The sequence below is a fragment of the Sarcophilus harrisii genome, chromosome 4 (assembly GCF_902635505.1).
Source record: "Sarcophilus harrisii chromosome 4, mSarHar1.11, whole genome shotgun sequence".
NCBI lineage: Eukaryota > Metazoa > Chordata > Mammalia > Dasyuromorphia > Dasyuridae > Sarcophilus > Sarcophilus harrisii.
In genome coordinates, this window is record NC_045429.1 from 6713381 (window position 1) to 6734288 (window position 20908).

At 40.5% G+C, this 20908-nt stretch overlaps 1 protein-coding gene across 4 annotated transcripts in view; it reads left to right on the top strand.

Annotated features, from left to right (window-relative positions):
• Window positions 1-20908, top strand: part of PTGER3 (prostaglandin E receptor 3) — a 66367-nt gene that overhangs the window by 20056 nt on the left and 25403 nt on the right. For all 4 annotated transcript variants that reach the window (XR_004234228.1, XR_004234229.1, XM_031968876.1 and 1 more), the window contains exon 2: window positions 9475-9663. Coding sequence is in view for 2 of the 4 variants with exons in the window: in XM_031968876.1 (XP_031824736.1) it covers window positions 9475-9663 (189 nt within the window). In the remaining 2 variants the exon portion in view is untranslated. The remainder of the gene's footprint in view (window positions 1-9474; window positions 9664-20908) is intronic.

Here is a 20908-nt window from a genome sequence, read left to right on the forward strand (position 1 = left end):
CCAATGGGTGTGAGACAGGGATACTTTAAAGGGAGCTTAAGAAGAAAGAACATTTATTTTGAAGCCAAAGGACCTCGGTTCAAATCTCAGCCTCGCCACTGAGGAGCTGGGTCTTCCTGGGAAAGTCAGTCACTTAACTTTGAGTTTTAATCTCCTTGTTTCTAGGAGGAGGGGGTTGGCCCAGCTTGACTTGGGAGGTCCCTCCCAGCTTTACGTCTATGTTCATGTGAAAGAAGTTGATTATGTTTCTATTGTGCGTTTTCCCATCAGCCTTGTGGGAGGAGATAGCAGCAATCTGAAAGAACTCAAATCGGTGACTCTGAAATGAACCCCAAATGCCAAAACCAAATTATATTTACTTTAACCGACAAGGCAACAAAAACTCATTCATCCTTGAAGTGAAACCCCTTCCCACAGGAAGCCCTAAATTATGGAATTAAAATTTGTTTGAAGCTGTCCCAACTCAGGTCTCATTCCATTGTAATGGGATCCACCTATCTACCGCAGGACTAACTTCCAGCTAGATAGGTTATTCACACTCCCCAACAGCAGTATTATGAAAGAGCAAGAAACAACCCAGATGACATTTGGCCTGTGGAAAGCGTTCCCATAAACACTTATTTTATTAATAACTTGGAAATGCATAAAAGAAAGTGGAATGAAGCCCAAGAGCTTCCAGCCAGTTTTCTTCTTTCTCTCCCAAATTAATTTCCATGAAATAACTCTCTGATCATTTATCTTCCACGAGTTCCTGTATCATGTAACTCAAGGTTTACATCAACCAAGAATCATAGTTTTTGAACATGGAATTGTAAATCCTCTTGTTATATAATAGAATAAAAATAAAAAAATGTGTACAACAGTCTTTCTGGCTGAGCATAGCGGGTGGATTGGGATGGGAGAGAATTGTTGATAGAAGGAAAAAAGTTGCTTTATCTCTAGGAGGCCACAGGGCATTGAAGTCCAGGAGGGTCTAGGAAGTGCCAGGAGTTTCCGACAGGTGAATATCCAAGCCAGGCCAGCACCGAGAGACCCTCTCCTTATGAACTGCCCAGATGGCATTTCTCTGATTCTTAAAGAGCATTTTATATGTGAGGTCCCCTTTGGTCCTTTGTGGTCCTACTGATAAAGGACAGTAGCCCAGTGTGCTCAATACTGCTGATATATATATATATATATATATATATATATTTTTTTTCTTTTTGACAAAAATTGAGGCTCAGAGACTAAGGGATTTGGTCACAGTCACACAGCTAGTAAATATAAAAGGCCACATTCCAACCAGGTCTTCCTGGATGCAGATCCATTGTTCTTTTGACTTCATCAGGGGAGCTCTTAAAAAATATGGCACCTATATCTGATATGGGCGTATGGAGTCGGGCGCAGCTTGGCAGAACTGCCAAATTTGTTTCCATATTGAATTTATTCTTCACCCACCCGCCCCCCAGATCCTCATGGAAGCAGCTAAGAATAGAGCTGTGTGTGTGTGTGTGTGTGTGTGTGTGTGTAGGATTATTCAGTGAAAAAACAACAGTCTAGGCTGTAACAGGGAAATACCACCATGTCTTCCTTAGATTTACATGGAACTATTTGCATATTTATTTTATTTGCAAAATCTCCTCTGGATATGGAGACGAATATCTAATTATGGACCAATTAAGCAATTCATAAAATTAAATATATAAAACTGCTTTTTTACTGCCAAAATCTAAGCAGCCTAAATTATATTCACAGAGATAACCACTGAGCATTCTTATTATTGTTTAACTCCACTAGAGTCAATATAGAGAAGTCAACATACTGAGACCAAATTGTATTTTTCTTTTTAAAATTATATTTTTACATTTTTAGCATCATCTTTGTTTTCAGATGTATCCTAGTTCTTCTCTCCCGGGTGAATCATTTCTTGTAACAAAGAATAAAAAGAGAATGAAACAAAAAGTGGTTCAACATAACTAATACATTAAGCAAATCTAACAGCATATGGAAAATTCCACATCCATAACCCCCCATTTCTGCAAAGAAGGAAGGGGGGGATTCATTTTCTCAACTTTTTTTTTTTTTTTTTTTTTTTAGGGCTGACTCTGGTTACTATATTACAGAGCATTCAATTTCCTTATTTGCCCTCTTTTTCCCTTTACCTTGTGATAATGATTTTTCCTTGGGATTGCTTTCTTCATTCTGCATCAGATCAAAAAAGTCTTTTCATTCTTCCATGAGTTCATTGTAGTCATTGTTTGTTGTTTTACAATATTCTGTTTTCTCAATATACCCTAACTCGGTTGGCCATTCAGCCAACAAGAGGAATATATTATGTTACATTTATTTTTCCAATTTGCAATCTTTTCTCTCAGACATAAGTAAGACTTTTTGTCCTCTCAAGGCAAATGGAACAAACCAATATAGGGTAATCACGTAGAGTGAACTCTCATTTGAGTGGAGCAGACCCCAAGATATTGACCCAAGGTAGCCCCCTCTTTGGGGTTGCTCCTTCAGCCATCTGAAAGCTTCTTAGGGGAGCAAACTGATTCAGGTAATTAATTATGTGCTAAGCTGCCATCAGCTTCCTTTGAATTCAAAGCCTTGGGGCAAAGCCTTGGTTGCTGGGGTCTGATTTTTGATTCTGTCTCCTCTCTAAAACTAGAAATCCTCCCCAGGTGAGGCATTAACCATTGCAATCAAATCCATTCCTATTGCTTATAACCATAGTCCATGATTTCTGAGGGGAAAATAACCAATGCCAGCCTGTGTTTAAATTATATCTCTGGGCTCATGTCAAGCGTTGCCTGATATACTTGGCTCTTAAGTTTCCCCATGGCTCCCATTGCTAGTGATGAGGACCTGGTGATATTGCAGTGATTTACTGAACAGTTAAGTGTGCAGAAAATGACAAAGGTAAAAACAAACAAACCCCCCACCAAAAAAACAAAACAAAACAAAACCCTAAACCAAGGATTTCTTGACTATTTAAAAAAGAGAAGTATATACAAGGGAGGAAAAACCTATCATTCCCATTTTAATGATTTCCTTGAAGATGATAGCTAATAATTACCTTTCACTTTAAAGTTTAAAAAGTATTATATATATATATATAATCTTCACAACAGCCTTTGCTTTTATTATCCCCATTTTATAGATGACAAAACTGAGGGCAAGAAGGTCAGATGACTAGCTCAGAATCACAAAGCTGGTTTTGGAAAAAGGATTCCAGTTCAGATCTCTCTGTCAAGTCAGATGCTTCATCTCTTCTACCACTTACTTCACTTCATTTGATTCCTTATGTAATTAGTTAATTATGTTTCTTAGAAGCAGTGTGTTAGAGAATAGCATTCATGTCCAGGTTTTCCTGGACAAATCATTGACCGTGTCAGTGCCCCAGGCAACCAGAACCGGGGATGGCCAGTGTTCACCTAGCCATTGGAAAGAAATTCTCTCACCTGGCGTGGTGCTATCTCTCTTACAGCCTAGATTTTCCTCTTACTCTTTGGATCCACCGAGCCTGAATTCTAGATTCATCATTCCAATGTAAGGTCTTCTGCTTAAGTTTAAGAAATCAATTTGAAAAAAAATAAAAAAGAAAAAGAAATTTTAAAAAAGAAATCAACTTGACAAGTACAAAATGGATCAAGCAGATTAGATAGAAGTTTGTCTGAAAAAGATCCTGGTACTTTTGGTGAATTGCAAATTCACCATGAAATATTATGCCCTGTAGCTGAAATAGCCTGTGCATTGTAGCTGAGCGAAGGACTCTGGAGGCTGAGGTTCCACCATATTAAGTCATGGTCAATGCTCTTCTATCATATTAGACAAAGCTGTTGGCAACATAAAACTCCAAAAAAGGTTGCTGCTATTCTGTGCACGTATTGGTTTGACTTGACTTACTTGGTGCAAGAGAGAGATTTTAATTTTGGGAGGAGACATGTGGGAAAATAGGTGTGTAATGACAAGGATGTTAAAAAAGGAATGGAAAATGCATCAATGACACACTGAAAAGGACGCTGCAGAGCACAAGGAAATCCAGGAGACCCAGACCACCTGGTCAGGGTGATATGGCTGTGTGAAACATGTTCCGTCCTTTAGAAAATCAGTCTTTGGGCAGAGAGAGCCATTCTTCCATGTGGAATCCTCCTTTTCTCTTCTCTGTATATGGAAATGTTAGTTTGTTGAGTTCATAACTGAAAAAAAATAAACAAAAAGCAAATTGATAAATTGGAGAGTGTTCAGAGGGCGCTAGCAGGCTCTGAGGGGTCTTGAGTCCTTGGATGTGAGCTGTGCTTGAAAGAACTTCAAGTATTTTGTGTGTGGAAGAGAAGGCCCAGAGCTAAGAGAGCTCTCTTCAGTATATGAAATGCTCTCAAGTAGAAAAGAGATTAGGGATTTTCTCTTATTTAGCTAGAGGAGGAGCAAGGGGTGGGATCTCAGAAGCTCAGCCCATTCCTGAGAAGGGGTGTGGGGATGGGGGTTGATGTCTATGGGAGCTGTCAATCTCCCCTCCCCAGAGGGGAGCGCAGCCCAATTATATAATTGACTATAGTGAAGGCTGGTTGGATTCATGGCCACCATTTTGGAACCCAAGATTCTGGGCTTCTTTGGAGACTGATTTTCCTCCTTTACATCTTTGACCCATGTTCCTTATTTTGCCCACTGGGGCCAAGCAGAACCCCTCATCCCCCTTCCAGAAGAAGGCAATTCAAAAGAAGCATTCTCCTATCCTATGCCAATCATACGTGCATCTCGCTGCTGTTATCAGCTCAGTCAATACTCTGAAGTCCATCCAAGGCCTTGTCCCTGGTCCTCCCTAGGAGTACTCTTCCCTCTGCTTTGTCACACATTTCAGATCAATCACCAAGGCCTGCCATCCTATTTCTTACTTCTTTACTCTTCCCACTGTGGCCATCTTGGCCCTTTTGGGGGCCTTGGCCCTTGGACCTTCCCTCCATGACTGGTTCCTCTACTTCTATTATGCACATCACATTCTAATATCAAGACATTTCCATCTTGGTCTACTCTTCATGACCCTTCTTGGCAAGGACACTGGAGTGATTGACCATTTCCTTCTCCAGCTCATTTTATAAATGAGAAAACTGAGGAAAGCAGGGGTAAGTGACTTGTGCAGAGTCACACAATTAGGAAATTTCCGAGATCGGATTTGAACTTACGTCTTCTTGACTCCAGTTTCAGTGCTCTATCCACTGGACCATTTACCTATCCCCACATTGTAACATATTTGTCTTTATAAAACAACACCATGGCTATTTCTACTTACTTATTAAATTTTATTGTAATCATCTGCCTTTTCTCCCTTTTGTATTCCATCCCCCATTCCCAATGAGAAAGCAAGTAAACAAAACCTCGATTATAAACCAGCAGAGTTAAGCAAAGCAAACTCTAGCATCAACCATGTCCCAAAATGCCTTAAACATTACTGGGTTCATCATCTGTCTGTCAGAAAGTGGGTTTAGGATCAGGGTTATTCCGAGTCATTGGAACTGTGGGTAAGTTTTGTGCTGATCAGAGTTCCCAAGATTCTCACAGTTGCTTTATCAACCATGCTCCTGATTCTGCTCAGTTCACTCTGCTTTGGCTTGGGTCTTCCCAGGTTTTTCTGAAATCAGCCCCTTCATCGTTTCTTTCAGCACGGCAGTCTTCCATCACATTCACATCCCATAACTTGTTCAGCCACTGCCCTGTTGATAGACACCCTGTTGATTTCCAGTTCTCGGACACCTCAAAAGAACTGTCATAAATAAATCTCATACCCACGAGTCCTTTCCTTCCATCTTTGATCTCTCTGGCACATCGCTTTCACAGTAGCATTTCTGGGCCAAAAGGTATTCACAATAGCTCTTTGGGTATTCAATTCCTTTCTAGAATGGCCGAATCACTTGGAATTAACTTGTCTAACCACATGGGTCCTAAGGGTGTAGGTATGAAACTCCCTCCTGAGACATTTCAGTAGCTCCATAGCTTAGTGAAGAAATGTTGAGTTCACTAGATGGGCTTTTAAGACCTCTTTCCATCTCTTTATCATGTAATTGTCCATTGCAGAATCTTAGCCCAAGTGCATTAACTTTTTTCCCATGAGCATGTCTTAGGTTCTTTGGCTCACACTGACCCCCCATGTCTTGTCCTTATCTCTTTGCCTGATGATAATATCAAGACTTAGCTCAAATACCTTTTTCTCTCTTACACTCTTGATTTCTCCAGCTGCAAATGATTTCTCTCTCATCTGATCTCATAAGAGTTCATAATCCCATTACTTACATTTTTAGAAGGGGAGAGTGGTCCTGGACCTGTAATTTCATCACACTGAGGAAATCCCGCTGTGGAAGACTTCCCCACAGACACAGCTTACCCTCTTGCTTCTTAGTGCAGTAGTTAGGTGACTTGCCCAGGATAACTCTGCTAGTACACATCAGAAACAAGATTTGAACTCAGATTGCACTGACTTTCTCTTTTTATTTATTTATTTGTTTGTTTGTTTTTAATTGAAAGTTTTTAATTTTCAAAATATATACATGGATGGGGCAGCTAGGTGACACAGTGGATAGAACACCAGCCCTGAAGTCAAGAGGCCCTGAGTTCAAATTTGGTTTCAGACACTTAATACTTCCTAGGTGTGTGACCCTGAACAAGTCACTTAACTCCAATTGCCTCAGCAAAAAATAAATAAATTATAAATATATGTGTGTATACACACACACACACACACACGGATAATTTTTAATATTCATCCTTACAAAACCTTGTGTTCTAATTTTTTTCCTTCCCTTTCCTCCACCCTTTCCCCAAGATGGCAAGGGATCCAATATTTCATAAATATGTGTGATTCTTCTATACATATTTCCACAAATATCATGTTGCACAAGAAAATCAGATCAAAAAGGAAAAAAAACTGAGAAAGAAAACAAAATGCAAACAAACAACAACAAAAAGAGTGAAAATCCCATGTTGTGGTCCACATTCAGTTCCCACTGGCCTCTCTCTGACACAGATGGCTTTCTTCATCCCAAAACCGTTTGGACTGTCTGGCTTTCTCTTGTCACACATTGCAGGTGCTTAATAGATGTTAGCTGATTGAAGATATCCACCAGCCAATGTTGCCTCCCTAATTATATTACAATTTTCCTTGGATTTAGTTGTTCCTCATCTGTTCTCTATACTTGATCATAAATTCCTTGAGGGCAGGATTTTATTTATAAACTTGAACTAAATCTTGTTATTTAATGGCTTCCTGCTTTAATGGAGTAAGTGAAGGCTGGAAAAGGCTACAGGGCTCGGGCCCCACCCAGGACAACATCCTAAGACAGGTCTTGTCCTCAGTTTCTGGGGTTCTCCAAGGGGGTGCCATGAACTGTGTGGAAGCCACTTCCCACAGACCTGCTCGAGTCTCACCAGTTCTAGAGTCTGCCCCAGTTCTCCACAGAAAAGTGTGAGCAGCAGTCTGAGCACTGCTGCAATCTAGCCGAAGGGTTTCCTTTGTCTCCGTCCCCTTTTTTGATTATTTCTGTGACTTCACTAGTTTGGGAAACTTCTAGTAAGGAAAGTGTTTTGTTGCCTGGATACACTGAGAGGTTCTCCAGGACCATATAGACAATCTGTAATATGGGGGACTTGAATTCAAATCTTCAGGACTGGGAGGCAGAGAGGAGCTCTCTATTTTTGCACCGGCTCCCACCACCCAACACCCATCTCTACCCTAAGCACAGAAATCCCCACTTCCAGAGCCAACAGACTTCAAAGGCCATCCACAGCTGTGGGGGAAATGGGGCTCCTGCCATTAAAAGCTGGCCTGCCCGCACCGTCTCTGAACCATAGCCTCCGCTTTGAAGTTGGGCAGCGCTCTTCCTCTGGCCTTCCTCCCCTAGGCTTGCCTCCTCTAGGCTGGCTCCAACATAGGGCCCCACTGTCCTAGTAATCCATGGGAGCTGCAAGGTCTCCATCTTCTGGTTCCCCCCAGCAGCTCTCTAGTGATTAATGTCACACTGCTCTGATGGCTCAGTGCTTTTCTTAAAAACAAGATGACAGATGACTTGAATTAATTGTGAATTGGGCTCCTTTCAACTTTCTTAAATCCCATGCTCTAAAAAGCCTGAGAACTGGGGCTTTGATTTAGAATGCCAAATAGCAGAAATTTGGGCAAATCTTTCCCATCCATTTTTGGCAATTTGATGATGTGTCACTTAACCTCGCTGGGACTAAGTTTTTCATCTGTAAAATGGGGGATTGGGCTAAAGGACCTCCGAGGTCCTTGATTCGCAATGAAACAGAATTATCTTTGCCCTCAAGGAACTATAATGAAGTCTGCATCCTGCCTATTTCCACTGGACTAGAACTAATGACCATATTTTGCATAATTATAGCTTCAAATGGTGTGAATTAGAATATGTCCTCCTGGGAGGTCTTCTTTGTCCTTTTGAAAAAGACTTTTCATATGCATAAAGTTCTTTCATTACAGATTAAATATCAATTCCAATCTAAGAAGCATCTATTAAGCTCCTATTATTTGCAAAACAATGTGTACATTTTAAAAAGAAAGGGAGGAAGGAAAGAGAAGGAAGGAAGGAAGGTAAGGAAAGAGAGAGAGAGAGAAGAAAGAGAAAAGGAAGGAGGGAAAAAAGGAAAGAAGGAAGGAAGGAAAGAAGGAAGAAGAATAAGGAAGGAAGGAAGGAAGGAAGGAAGGAAGGAAGGAAGGAAGGAAGGAAGAAAGAAAGAAAGAAAGAAAGAAAGAAAGAAAGAAAGAAAGAAAGAAAGAAAGAAAGAAAGAAAGAAAGAAAGAAAGAAAGAAAGAAAGAAAGAAAGAAAGAAAGAAAAAGAAAGAGAAGGAAGGAAGAAGAACAAGGAAGGCAGGAAGGAAGGAAGGAAAGAAGAATTCTTGCCTGAAATTACATTCATCAGAGATGAATAAGGTATATAAGGGTGGTATCAAATTATCCAGTGAAATGCCTGGGATGATTTTGACTCCATCCTTATCAAGGTAGATTCAAAATAGATACATGGTAATTTACAGAGAAAATCCTTGAAAGAGGAATGATTAAGAATGGCTTTGTGTAGAAAGTGTTACTTCAATAAATTAATCAATAAGCATAACACACCTGTTATGTTCCAGGCACTGTGCTGAGCACTGAGGATACAAAAAGAGGCAAAAAAAAAAAATGGTCTTTACACACAAAAGTTTCCAATCTAATGGGGAGAGGCAACATACAGACAAGAATAGACAAAGCAAAATATGTGCTGCATACATTAAAAATAACTGCTTTCCTTGGAAGGCAACAGGGGATCCCAAGGTGAGGATGGGTCGCCTTCTATCTATGGGCATCCTGAGCAAAGACACAGAGGAAATGACATCTTTGAACCCCCACAGTGGATGGCATTAACTCACTGACCACTTTGAGCCCATTTCCATGAATGTAGATGCTATGTGTATTGAGGGAGTGAGCAGCCATTAAACTCTTCCTTGTGTCCCTTTTTCAGATCATGATGTTGAAAATGATCTTCAACCAGACTTCGGTGGAGCACTGCAAGACGCCGAACCCCCAGATTGAGAGGCCCAAGGAATGCGACTTCTTCCTGACCGCCGTCCGCCTGGCTTCCCTGAACCAGATCTTGGATCCGTGGGTTTATCTGCTGTTAAGAAAAATCCTCCTGCGCAAGTTCTGTCAGGTAGCAAACGCTGTGTCCAACTGCTCTCACGATGGACAGAAAGGGCAGCCAGTCTCGTTAGCCAACGAGATCGTGCAGACAGGAGCATGAGAGAGAACCCGGAGCAGCTCGCATGCTAACTGCTTTTGACAACGAGTAGTCTTAAACCTTGCTGTGAATTCTGGCATCCCCGGCTTGCCTGTGTTTATGTATCCAAGTGGAATGAATTTTTTGACATTGGGCTAAATGGCCTCAAAAGACCCAATAATCCCCATGAGTGCCAAAAAAAAAATCTTGAAATACAAACAAATGGAAATCTGTCTGCAGCCATCTAGTATTGCCTCGTGTCTCTTCAGTGTGTAGCCTACGGTGTGATTTTTGTCACGGGGCCAATGCATCTCGCTCACTCTTGAGCTGGGTGTAGGCTGCCCGTTGCTCCAGTGGTGTAGGTGCCTCTGATTCAGTTCAGTTCAAGGCTTGGCTTAATGCTATTTCCTACACGAGCAGTCATTTTGAATGTTGTTCTTCTCCCATATTACTTTTGACTTGCCCTGTATCTATCTTATATGTACTTAGCTCTGTAAATGGTTTTCCATGGTAGAATATGAACTCCTGAGATGCAGGATTTGTTTCATTTTGGTTTTAATGTCGCCAGAGCTTAATCTAGTTCCTGGTATATACCAGGTGCTTAATAAATGCTCGTCGGGTAAATGAATGAATAGACGAAAAAAGCATTTATTAAGTGCCTGCTCTTTGACAAGTTCAAAGGTAATAGATGAATAAATGAAATAAGCATTTATATAATAGATGCTTAGTGAATGAATTAAAAAAAAGCATTTATGTAGTGCCTACTCTATGAGGAGCACTATAAAGGGTGGAGAAAACAGTTCTTTGCTCTGCAAGAGCTGGGCAGGGGTGAAAGAAAGTGCTTTTCTTTTAAAGTAATTTTTAAAATAAATTTTGAGGATATTGCTCTTCCTCTCCCTCTTTTCCTTGTCCCAGTGAATCTGTCCATTTGCCTGTTTCTTTCAGAGACCAAGAACATGAAAGACTTGATTTTTTTTGTCCTTTCACTCTTAAATAGTTGAGCTTGAAGACAACATCAAACATCACAAAGTGCATTAATATTGATGTCCTTTGCTAGCATGTTCAATGTCTCTGCATAAAATCTTAATCTCACATTGTTTAGTGGTTGTCATGGTAACTGCATCTATCCAGAATCCAAAAAAGAATCACTGATATGACTTTTGGAAATGGTGGGGTGGGTCATTCTGTAAAATGGGCATGTCTGCTCAAGATGATTGAGACTGATTTGTTGGGAGTTGTATGAGGATTTCTTTCTTTCTTTCTTTTTCTTCCTTTCTTCCTTCTTTTCTTTCTTTCTTTTTCAAACAATGCTATCCAAACATTGAATCCAATAAGTAAAGTGATTTTTTTCCAGTTAATGACCCCATACTTTTGGATCTGTCTGCTAGAAATGGACCCTTGCCTTTTGTGGGTCTGAATGTGATAGAAATCGGCAACAGTTGTGGGGAAAACCTGCTTAAGACACTAACTAGCTTAATCCTCTGAGCCTTGATTTCCTCCTCTGTAAAATGAGGATGATGCCAATAGCACCTACCTCACAGGGCTGTTGTAAGGCTCTGACGAAATGATGCACGGAAAGGGTTTTGTAAACTGTCAGATCCTCCACACTACATCCACTCTTCTTGCCTGGTCTTTAAATAATACCCTCACAATGAAACCACCAGCTTTGCCAAAGATTTGGGATTAAGGTCATCTCTTTTGTGAGTCCAGGTTTAAGCTACACACAGAATGTCAGGGTGCATGTGTTTGTTGTTGTTTAATAGCTGATCATTAAAATGTTGTTCCTAGAGATGATTTCTAGTGGCCAATCCTTGACCCATTTGTTTGGTGACTGCCAGAAATTCAACCCCATGCTGCACCAGGCACTTGCTAAGCACAGGGGATACAAAAACCAAAACCAGTTCCTGCCTTCAGGGAGCTGACTTGGGCAGACTTTCTGTGTCCCTTTGAAAGATCTCTTTTAATCCCCTTCAAGGCACTTTGCAAGTCTCACCCAACCCAACAGACATTTATTAAGGGATCTGTGCCCGGTGGGGGGACAGAAAGACAACAACAATAGCAAACCAGCCCCAGTCTGCAAGAAGTCACACATAGACATACCCTTTGAACTCTCTTTTTAAAAAATTAAGTATGTAAGCCCATTTTGAATTTTCTTTTTTAAAATTCTCTCTATGTCTTTTTCTTTCTCTGTTTTATTCTCTTTCTCTATTTTGTTCTCTCTGTATGTTATTCTTTTTGTCTTTCTCTTTCTCTTTTTTTTTCTCTCCCACTCTTGCTTTCTCTAACTGGTTTTTATCACTCTGACTCTTTATGGGTTAAAAAAAAATTTTTGTTTTTCTTCTTTTTTATCTTCTATCTGTTGAGTGGAGAATTAATTTAAGCAACTTTAACTGTAAATTAGGTTAACATAATTGTTATCTAAGCATTGGCTGGATCTAGAATAACCCAGTTAAGCGAATTAGAGAATCTGAAGAAAAACATAGATCTGCTGAGTACCCTAGTAGACTGGAGGATGTTCCTTCCTCTAGGCTGGAGTTTGCTCCTGGAAAAGATCCCAATAAGCTATTCCAAACACAGGAAACCACAAAACCACGTCTCCTTTTGGCCCAGAATAGGGGGTGGCCTAGAGACAGTGTCATCTTGTTCCCTCCTCTGTGGAGTGAGCCAGACTGGGGCCCAAGGGCTAGTTTTGTTGTTCAACATTTTCTCTCAGCTGGCACCTTCCTTCTAGGGCCCACAGATGACAGGAATCTCATTAGGAGAACCTTATTCAGGAGAAGGGCATCATGGGGGCGTCAAAGGCTCTCATTCTCCACAAGCCGGTTCTATGACAGGGTTGTTGGATCAGATGAGGTTCTAGTATCTGTGTTTGTGTGCAAGTGTGTTTAAACACGTGTGCATGTATACTTTTGTGTGATAGATTGCAGGGTGTTGGGCTTTGGTCCCAGTCTTGTCTTTGACACACAAGAACTGTGTGATATTGGTCCAGTCCTTCAACCTCTCACTATCTGTCCCAGGTAACGGAGTCACAACAAATTATGGATTCATATTAAAGACTTATAGATATTAGAGATGAAGAGGTCTTAGAGACTGTCTACCTTTTCCTTGATAAAAGCAAATTTCTCTACTAAGAGTTTTCACATTTATAAAATCACAGATGTGGACCCAAAAATCCGTGTGTATGTTATGTGTGTGATTGAATACAGTAGATCGTGGACTTAGAAGCAGAAAAATATAAACTTAAATCAAGCTTCTAATCTTCGCTGCTTATTGGATCCATTCAAAATCCTTGATCCTTCTCATGTTCAAATATATGTTTCTCTGAGAAATCCTGTGAGTCTTTCTAAAATAAAAAGCTGCTTCAATCAGGTGGGCATCGATGATGCATCCTATGATGTGCTGAATACGTTGCTATCCATGCTGATGCATGAAGCTGATGAAGTGAATAAACGCTGTTTGTTCCATTCTTTGAAAAAAGTAATTTATGCTTTTTAGTGGAACACTAATATTCTTTATTGTATTTTTATAAACACTGTCAATGACCAATGGATGATTCTTCTGGAAGCTGCAACTGAGGAACTTGTATGAAATAAACTCTCTCTTGTTCCAAATTCCCAAACACATTTTCTTCTGGGTAAATACTTGTTGGGATTTAGCAACAGGGTAGACCGTGAGTCAGTCTGGATCACCCCTTTAGAATAGCTTTTCCAATATTTTTGTTTGTTATACAATGTTAGCGCATGGCTAGGGTAATTTTATTCCTTTTATAAATCTTTTGCTTTACATCACCTTCATTTCCAAATCCCCCTTACTCCTTTCCCAGTACACTCTCTTGAACAAAATTTAAGCAGAAAAATAAAGCAGGCCCTACATTGTATGTGATGTTCTGCACTCGTGGCCCCTTTACCTTTGCAAAAGGAATAAGGTGCCTTTTCTCATGTCTTCTTCAGGGCCATCCTTAGTCATCACAATCCCACAGAGCTAAATGCCAGAGTTTTGTGGCCGTTATTGATGTAGTTGATTCTCCTTGTAGCTGCTATTTACATTTCTCTTGTCATTGGGCTGCCGTTATCAGGTTTTGTTTAATTACCACATTAAGTATCAGTTCATACAGTCACAATGACAATGGTAAAAGAAGGCTTTAAAGAGAGGCTTAAAAGGGAAACAAATGTGTAAATGGGATGTGGTTTGCCTCTGCATCCTTGCAGGAACAGCAGGTCAAGAAAACTGAAAGCATGAGCCTTGGAGCTGTCCAGAAAACATAAAAGCCCATCATTCCATGTCGCTCCATGCAAATCGGAAACTCACTGTTCAGGATGTTCTGTTCTTTTAATGGAGGAACCAATTCCACCAGCACTTATTATATACCTACTATGTGTGAATTTAGGGGTCCTGTGCCAGGCGCTCAGGACAGGCACAAAACTGGAACTATATTTGTCCTCCAGGACCTTACATTTCATTAGAACATCTTCCATTCATGGCCCTGGGGAGAAAAAGTGATGCATAAAATGTTGGATAAGTGAGAGACATAGGATTTGTGTCTTGGGATTTTTTATGGGAAGTATTAGAGATGACTGTCATATAGTACAAACTACCTAAAAGCCAGTGCTATGACCACACATAGTAGGCACTCAGTGAATGTTTATTGAGCTTAATTGAGTTTATCCATGACATAATCCCAGATTGATAAGTCCCCCATTGTGGCCAAATTGATATTCCTAAAGCTCAGCTCAGACCATGTGTGTCCCTTCTCATTTAAAAAATAATTTCCAATGGCTCCTTATTGCCTTGAGTATTAAACTGATATAAATCCCTTCTTCCAAACTACTTTTCCACATCCCCCACGTTAGCCAACTTAATGTTTCTTAACCCTAACAATTCATCTCCAGTCTCCCTCCTTTATCATGGGTTGTCCCCATGCTTGGAATACACACTACCTCCAGAATTCTTAGCTCTCTTCAAGGCTCACCTAAGTTCCAAATTACTACTAGTTTTCATCTCTTTTGGTGCACATTGGTTCCCCCCAATAGAATTGTGTTACCTTGAGTTTTTCTATCTGTAGAATCTAGTTTAGAGTCAGGAATATGGTAGAACTTAGTAAGTGCTTGTTGAGTGAATGAGCCTCCATTTTGTAGGTAATGTGTGTGTGTATTTATTGTATATTGCTTTAACTGATGCAGTGGAGGCCATATAGAACACAGAGTGTAGATCTTGGAGGTAGAAAGAACTGGGTTCAAACCTCACCTCTCCCACTTCCTGACTGCATGAGTTAGGACAAGTCACTTGACGTCACTCTGTGCCCCGAACCACTCACTACAACTTCTTTTCTTAAGTTTTAAGTACCAAAAGGTAGGGTTTTTAGGTCTTTAGGTAAATTAAATTGCCATCAGCATCCATCAAAAGCCTACTATGTGCGAGGCACAGTGCACATTCTGACAAGATCTGCCTCAAAGAGCTTAGGTTCTACCTAAGAGACAGTCAATTAGTCAATTTTTTAAGGCACCTACTATGTGCCAGACATTGTGCTAAGAGATTCTCTCAAGGAGCTCCTGATCCAATGGAGAAATTACTTTCCCATGGATAGTGATGGGGATGTGGGGGGGCACCAATCACAGGACAGAGTTCAGATCCTCTGATCTTTATTAGCTGTGTGATCTGGCAGCAAGCTCTCTCTTCTTCCTGGAAATGGGTTTCCACATTTATGAAAGAAGGGGGTTAGACTCATCATCTGTTGATTGTTAAGACCGCGTATTTTAAAATCAGCCGGAGTCAGGAATTCAGGTTAGGGGAAAATCGTCAGTCTTTATTCTCAGTGAAGAAAGATCGGAGGTGGAAGAGAATGGGCAATAGCAATGTGTGCAGCTGAGTCAAGAAGCTAGCTAGACCAGCAGCCACACGACCAGCAGCTACGAGCATGGAACCCAAGCCCAATCTCTCCCAGCCTCTCTTCCTGTCTCTCTGCCTCCACCCACCAAAATCGTCATTTCCTCTACCACACATCAGGACTTGCACAGAGAGTGGGCGGGGGCCATTCTTTATCCAATCATGTATATTAATAGAGTATAGTCCAATTACTATTTAGCCTCACGTGCTTGGGACCTCAGTGCATCAACTCAAGCCTCAGCCCATTACAGTTGATCTCTTGCTTTGTGGTCCTATTATGGACTATACCCAGCCTAGCCCTGCTTTCTTGTAATCCTTGTTCATCTGCATTTACACTCTTCCCAAGCCTGCCAAAAACAGCCACAGGGGCAATGCCCTGGAGGCCAGAGGGCTCGGTTCAAGTGCTGTTGTTGGCACAAGCTTTGTGGCAAGGCAATTAAATCTCTGACCTCAAGCAGCATGAACAGGTCAAGATCTGTCTTTGCATTGGAGGAAGAAATGCCTCAGTCACAAATATTAAAGTCAAGAAGACCTGAATTCAAATCCAGCCTCAGACTAGTTGTCTATCACCTACTAGTTGTATTTGCTAGTTGTATCACCTTGGAGAAGTCACAGGCAGGGGCCTACTGTTCCCTTTGTGCATTTCTACCTATCTCAAGAGCTACCAAGGGAAACTCAAGCCCCGTTACAGAGTGAGTCTACAGAGCATCTAAGATTCAAATGAAAAGGTCTTTTCCCATAGACATTATTGGACACTTAAGGTGAAGAACTTGTTTGTTCTCATTTGTTTTCTCTTAAGTCACGTCAAGTCCATGAATGCTTCAACATTCCCAAATATCAGCTTCTGTCCGAATGATGGGTTCATTTACTTTTCCCAACAGCCCACAGTGACAAGTTTGGAAACCCAGCTAGGCTTGCCGATGAAGGGCCGGAGAGTCGGTCAGGATGGTGCTTCTTCAGCAAGTGGCAAAACAAAGCTGGGGCTCGAAGCAAATAAGTAGGAATCACAAATGAAAACCAGTTTTGGTCCTTTGGGGTTATCTCGATAATTCTTCAGAAATGACATTTTGGCATTACCAGCTATTTCCAGAAAATATATTTGGTCAGTGGAATCAAGAGGCTCTCCCACTAACATGGAAAATTCCTTCATCTCACTGAGCCTGTTTACTCATCTGCAGTAGAAAGGGATTAGACAGGTTGGCGTGAAAGTCTGCGTTAGCCGACACTTCCTTCATTTTCTCTTCTTTTAGATCATCTCGAAATGTTCTTGTTTCATTGGAATGGAAACTCCTGGATGTGATACTGATGAGTCCCCAGAGTCCAATATGATTCTTTCCTATAATATCATTTTCATTTAAAAATCTCTCAGTTATATGGACAATTTCTCTTGATGTGTCTGCTGTTAAAAAGATCACAAAAGACATGTTTTTCCCTAATGACAGCTTCAGTGTCATACAAATGTAAGCAGAGAACACATATATAAAAGAATATAAGAATCTATCCCTTATTTAGTTCCTTCATCTATTTATAAAGTCACATAGAAAGGTTTTCACTACTTAATTAATTGAACACAAAGGTCTTCAGACACATGGGTAATTCTCCTTCCCACTGTGTCATCTGCAAGTGGAAGCATTTGAATTTGCTTTCCAAATGTCCTGACAGCTATGGCAGGTATCACTAATGTTTCCACAAGCAACTCTATATCGGTCGAGCAATATCAGACCCCCTTGGGTCCATTCCAGGAAGAATACTTGCAGAGATCTGACTTGCTCACAACTCTCTTTCTTTGTAAAATCCACGAATATTTCTTGCCCTCACCAGAAGGAAAAGTGTCTCTCTTTGTGTTGTCTTCAAGATTTAATATCCTGGCAACCTCCACAGGTATTTCATGGGGTATCTTGTCCTCCATTGGGAATAAGATCATCCAGGTTCACTGCATCATGTCTGCTTGTTCTTTGTTACTCAGGAAGAAACAGAAGGACTTTTTCTTTATCACTCGTACAAGAGGCATGTGGAGGGCTGAGCTGGGAGGTCCCCTCTGGACTCCGGCCTTATGTCCCGGGCAGAGGATTGAAGCAGGTCACTGACTGCCCAGGTTCCCATCTGAGATGATGAGTTGCAGGGCACATGCTGATCTGTCTGGAGTGAGTCCCTCACTGGGAGCTTCTTCCCACACAAGGATGAGTCACAGTCTAGTTCTTTAATTTTTTTAAGTCCTTGGTAAAGAGATTCCCTGAGAGAAGAGACTAAATAATATGTAATATGCAATTGTATGTGATTAGCAAAAGAGAAAGGAATGGGGGAGGGACCCCCATACATGAGGATCATTTCCAGTGTCACAGGTAGCAGTGTGGGGCATCTTATGAAGGGCTGGCTGGCTTTGGAGTCAGGGGGGCAGGCACTGACCTTCTAGGCCTGGGCCGTTCTCTAAGACCCCCAGTCACAGAGGGGACCCTGACCTACTCTGCAGAGAAGGTTCCATTCCGGGAACTCCTAATGCTGATATGATCCCAACTCTACAGAAAGGAGAGGAAAAAACAGAAAAAAGAGAAGGGAGGAAGGACAGATGAGCTCTTTATGGATTGTTGTGTTAACATCCTGCACAGAATCCATGGTGATACTTAGTCTGAAGACTCTGCAGGTCTGAACTATATGAGCTCTTTGTCATTGACATATTTTGCCATTTAACTAAAGTGATACCAAACCAATCAGGCAACAGGCACTTAAGAAGCCACCTACTATGTGCTGGGGACTGGGGATATACACTTAACCTAAGCTCATCAGTGGCTGAAGTTGAGTGCAACCCCTTATATAGAGTTGGAGCCTCAAAGGAATCAAGATGGCTCCCCCCTCCTTGCATTTTAGACAGAAGTTGACGATATAGAAAGGGATTATAGAACTATCACTCAGAAAGGCTGTAAAAAGAAATAAAACAGCTGTTTCTTAACATGACACCATTAAATAACTTTAGAGAGGGAATAAAGGTGGGGGCTACTTGATAGAGTGGGGAGTGGGGAGTTGGGAGTCTCTTCTTTGGGGTCTTTTCTGGTCCTTATTCTCCTTTAACAGTGTCCTGCTTAGGGATAACTAGATAGTGCACCTGCTCTTGAGTCAGGAGGACCTGAGTTCAATCCGACTTCAGACACTTAACATTTACAAGTTGTGTAATCCTGGGCAAGTCATTTAACTCCAATTACCTTGCCAAAAACAAATAACTCCAAGTTTATATATATATAATAAGCAAGCATCCTGCTTATTATATATATATTTTTAAAAAAGGACATGTGGCTCCCTCAAAGTCACCAAAGTAGTGAGGATCAGAGATAGCATGTTAACTTGGAACCTCTGACTTCAGGGTCCTTTCTCTTTCCGATGGATCAGTTGCGTTACTACTTTTACTGTTCCTTAGATCATCAATGCTGTCATGATATTGGGGCAAATTCACTTCAATTCAGCAGACACATTAAATACCTGATGCATCCAAGACACTGCTTAATGCTAGCATAAAAAAAAAAAAAAAGAAACAGAAGCTCCTCCCTCCAGGAGCTTTCCTTGCACTTGAATGCAAACCTGGGAAGCCCCTGCCAACTCTCAGCAGGTCCAGAACTTGGTGGAGATGAAGTGTCCACCATCCAAGACTATATATTCAATCTCTTCAGGATTTCAGAGCATACATAAACAGAAGCCACCAAAGGGAGGGATGCATTTCTCCACAAAGCTATGAGTTTAAGTGAGGAGAGACTTTGGCAGAAGGTAAAATGATCTGCCTCAAGTTCCACAACGATTATTTCAGTGTCATTCTAAAAGGCAGTCTATGCTGTGTGTTTGATTACTAAAAAAAAAAAAAAGTATATAATTTTGGAAAGAAAAAAAGGATCTTCATCTTCTTTTCCTTTTGGACTAGAGTTTTTGTGCAGTAAAGTGTATGTTTCTTAAATAAACAAAGGGAATGTTTGTCCTACTGGGCTTACAAGTAAATGTAAGCATCATTTACAGGGTCTTTCATCTAAGATGTGACTGAAATGCCAGCACTTTAATAATAAAAAGAATTAAAAGACCTTTGTAGAAAATATAGGCTTATTTTCACTGATGTAATTTGGTAGAAAAATATGTAGTTGTACTCTCCGGTTGCAGTTTCCTTTGATCAAAATATTAAGGTTTATTTCCAATTGTATTTCCAAGTTTGATTTTAGTTAAATACAAGCTTTCTATATTGTGAAAATCAAGTAAAAGATAAAAGTGCTTTATTGTTTAGATGATGTTGGAGACATAGCCGGTCTGTGTATTTATAAATATGTGTGTTGTATTTGTCAACAAAAATAAAGTTCACTGTTCAAAAAAGCCCCTGGTCTTTATTCACTCTTCTCAGCACCATGTCATGGTTTTGAGGGATTTCTTCTAGTGAAATTTTAAATAGAGGATCCTATCATGGGAGAGCTGAAAGTGGGGAGGGAGTGTTGAGGGAGTGGCTGGGACCTTGGAGATCATTTAGCACAGGTGATCTTAAGTTTTCCTTGTGTCTAGACCCCTTTGGCAGTTTGTTCAATCAGCTTGTTGGCCCTGCTTAGAATAATGTTTTTAAATGCATCAAATGAAATAAATAGGATGACCAAAGAAGTTGATTTTATTGGAATGCAATGATCAAAATACCAAAAAGGGCCCCAAATTAAAAATTCCTAGTCCAAAATTTCTAGTCCAAAGCATTTATTTTACATAAGGAGAAACTGAGATTTGAAGAGGTCATTTGGCTTGGATATTTAATGCATTTTCAAAGCATAAATCTGACCATATTTCTATTAATGTATGTCACTAGTTCACTAGGATCAAATATGAATTCTAAGACATGTTAGGAAAGTAGATTTGCTAAGACTTAGAAACTAAGGAGAACAAGGGATATGAAACAGATATTGAAATTCCACATTTCATGACTCTTTCCTACTTCTAGGATCAGTGTAAACTCAGGTTAAACTCAGTGCTAAACTCATTTAACGCCTGTTACAACCTGTCTCCCACTTCCCTTTCCAGTCATATTATTCATCCTTGATTCCCCTTCACTCACTTGGCAGGCTAGCCAACTAGTTGAGTTTGTTATTCCTCCCACAGAATGTTACATCACTAGAATGCTCCCTCTCCTGATCTCTGTCCCTTAGTATTCTTGCTTTATTTCAAAACTCATTTCAAATTCTGTCCCCTCTAGAAAGTCTTGTTTATGCCCCCTCAAATTTCTTTATATTTCATATGTGTGTATACCGATATATGATTTTATATCTGTGTATACATATACATAAATATGAGA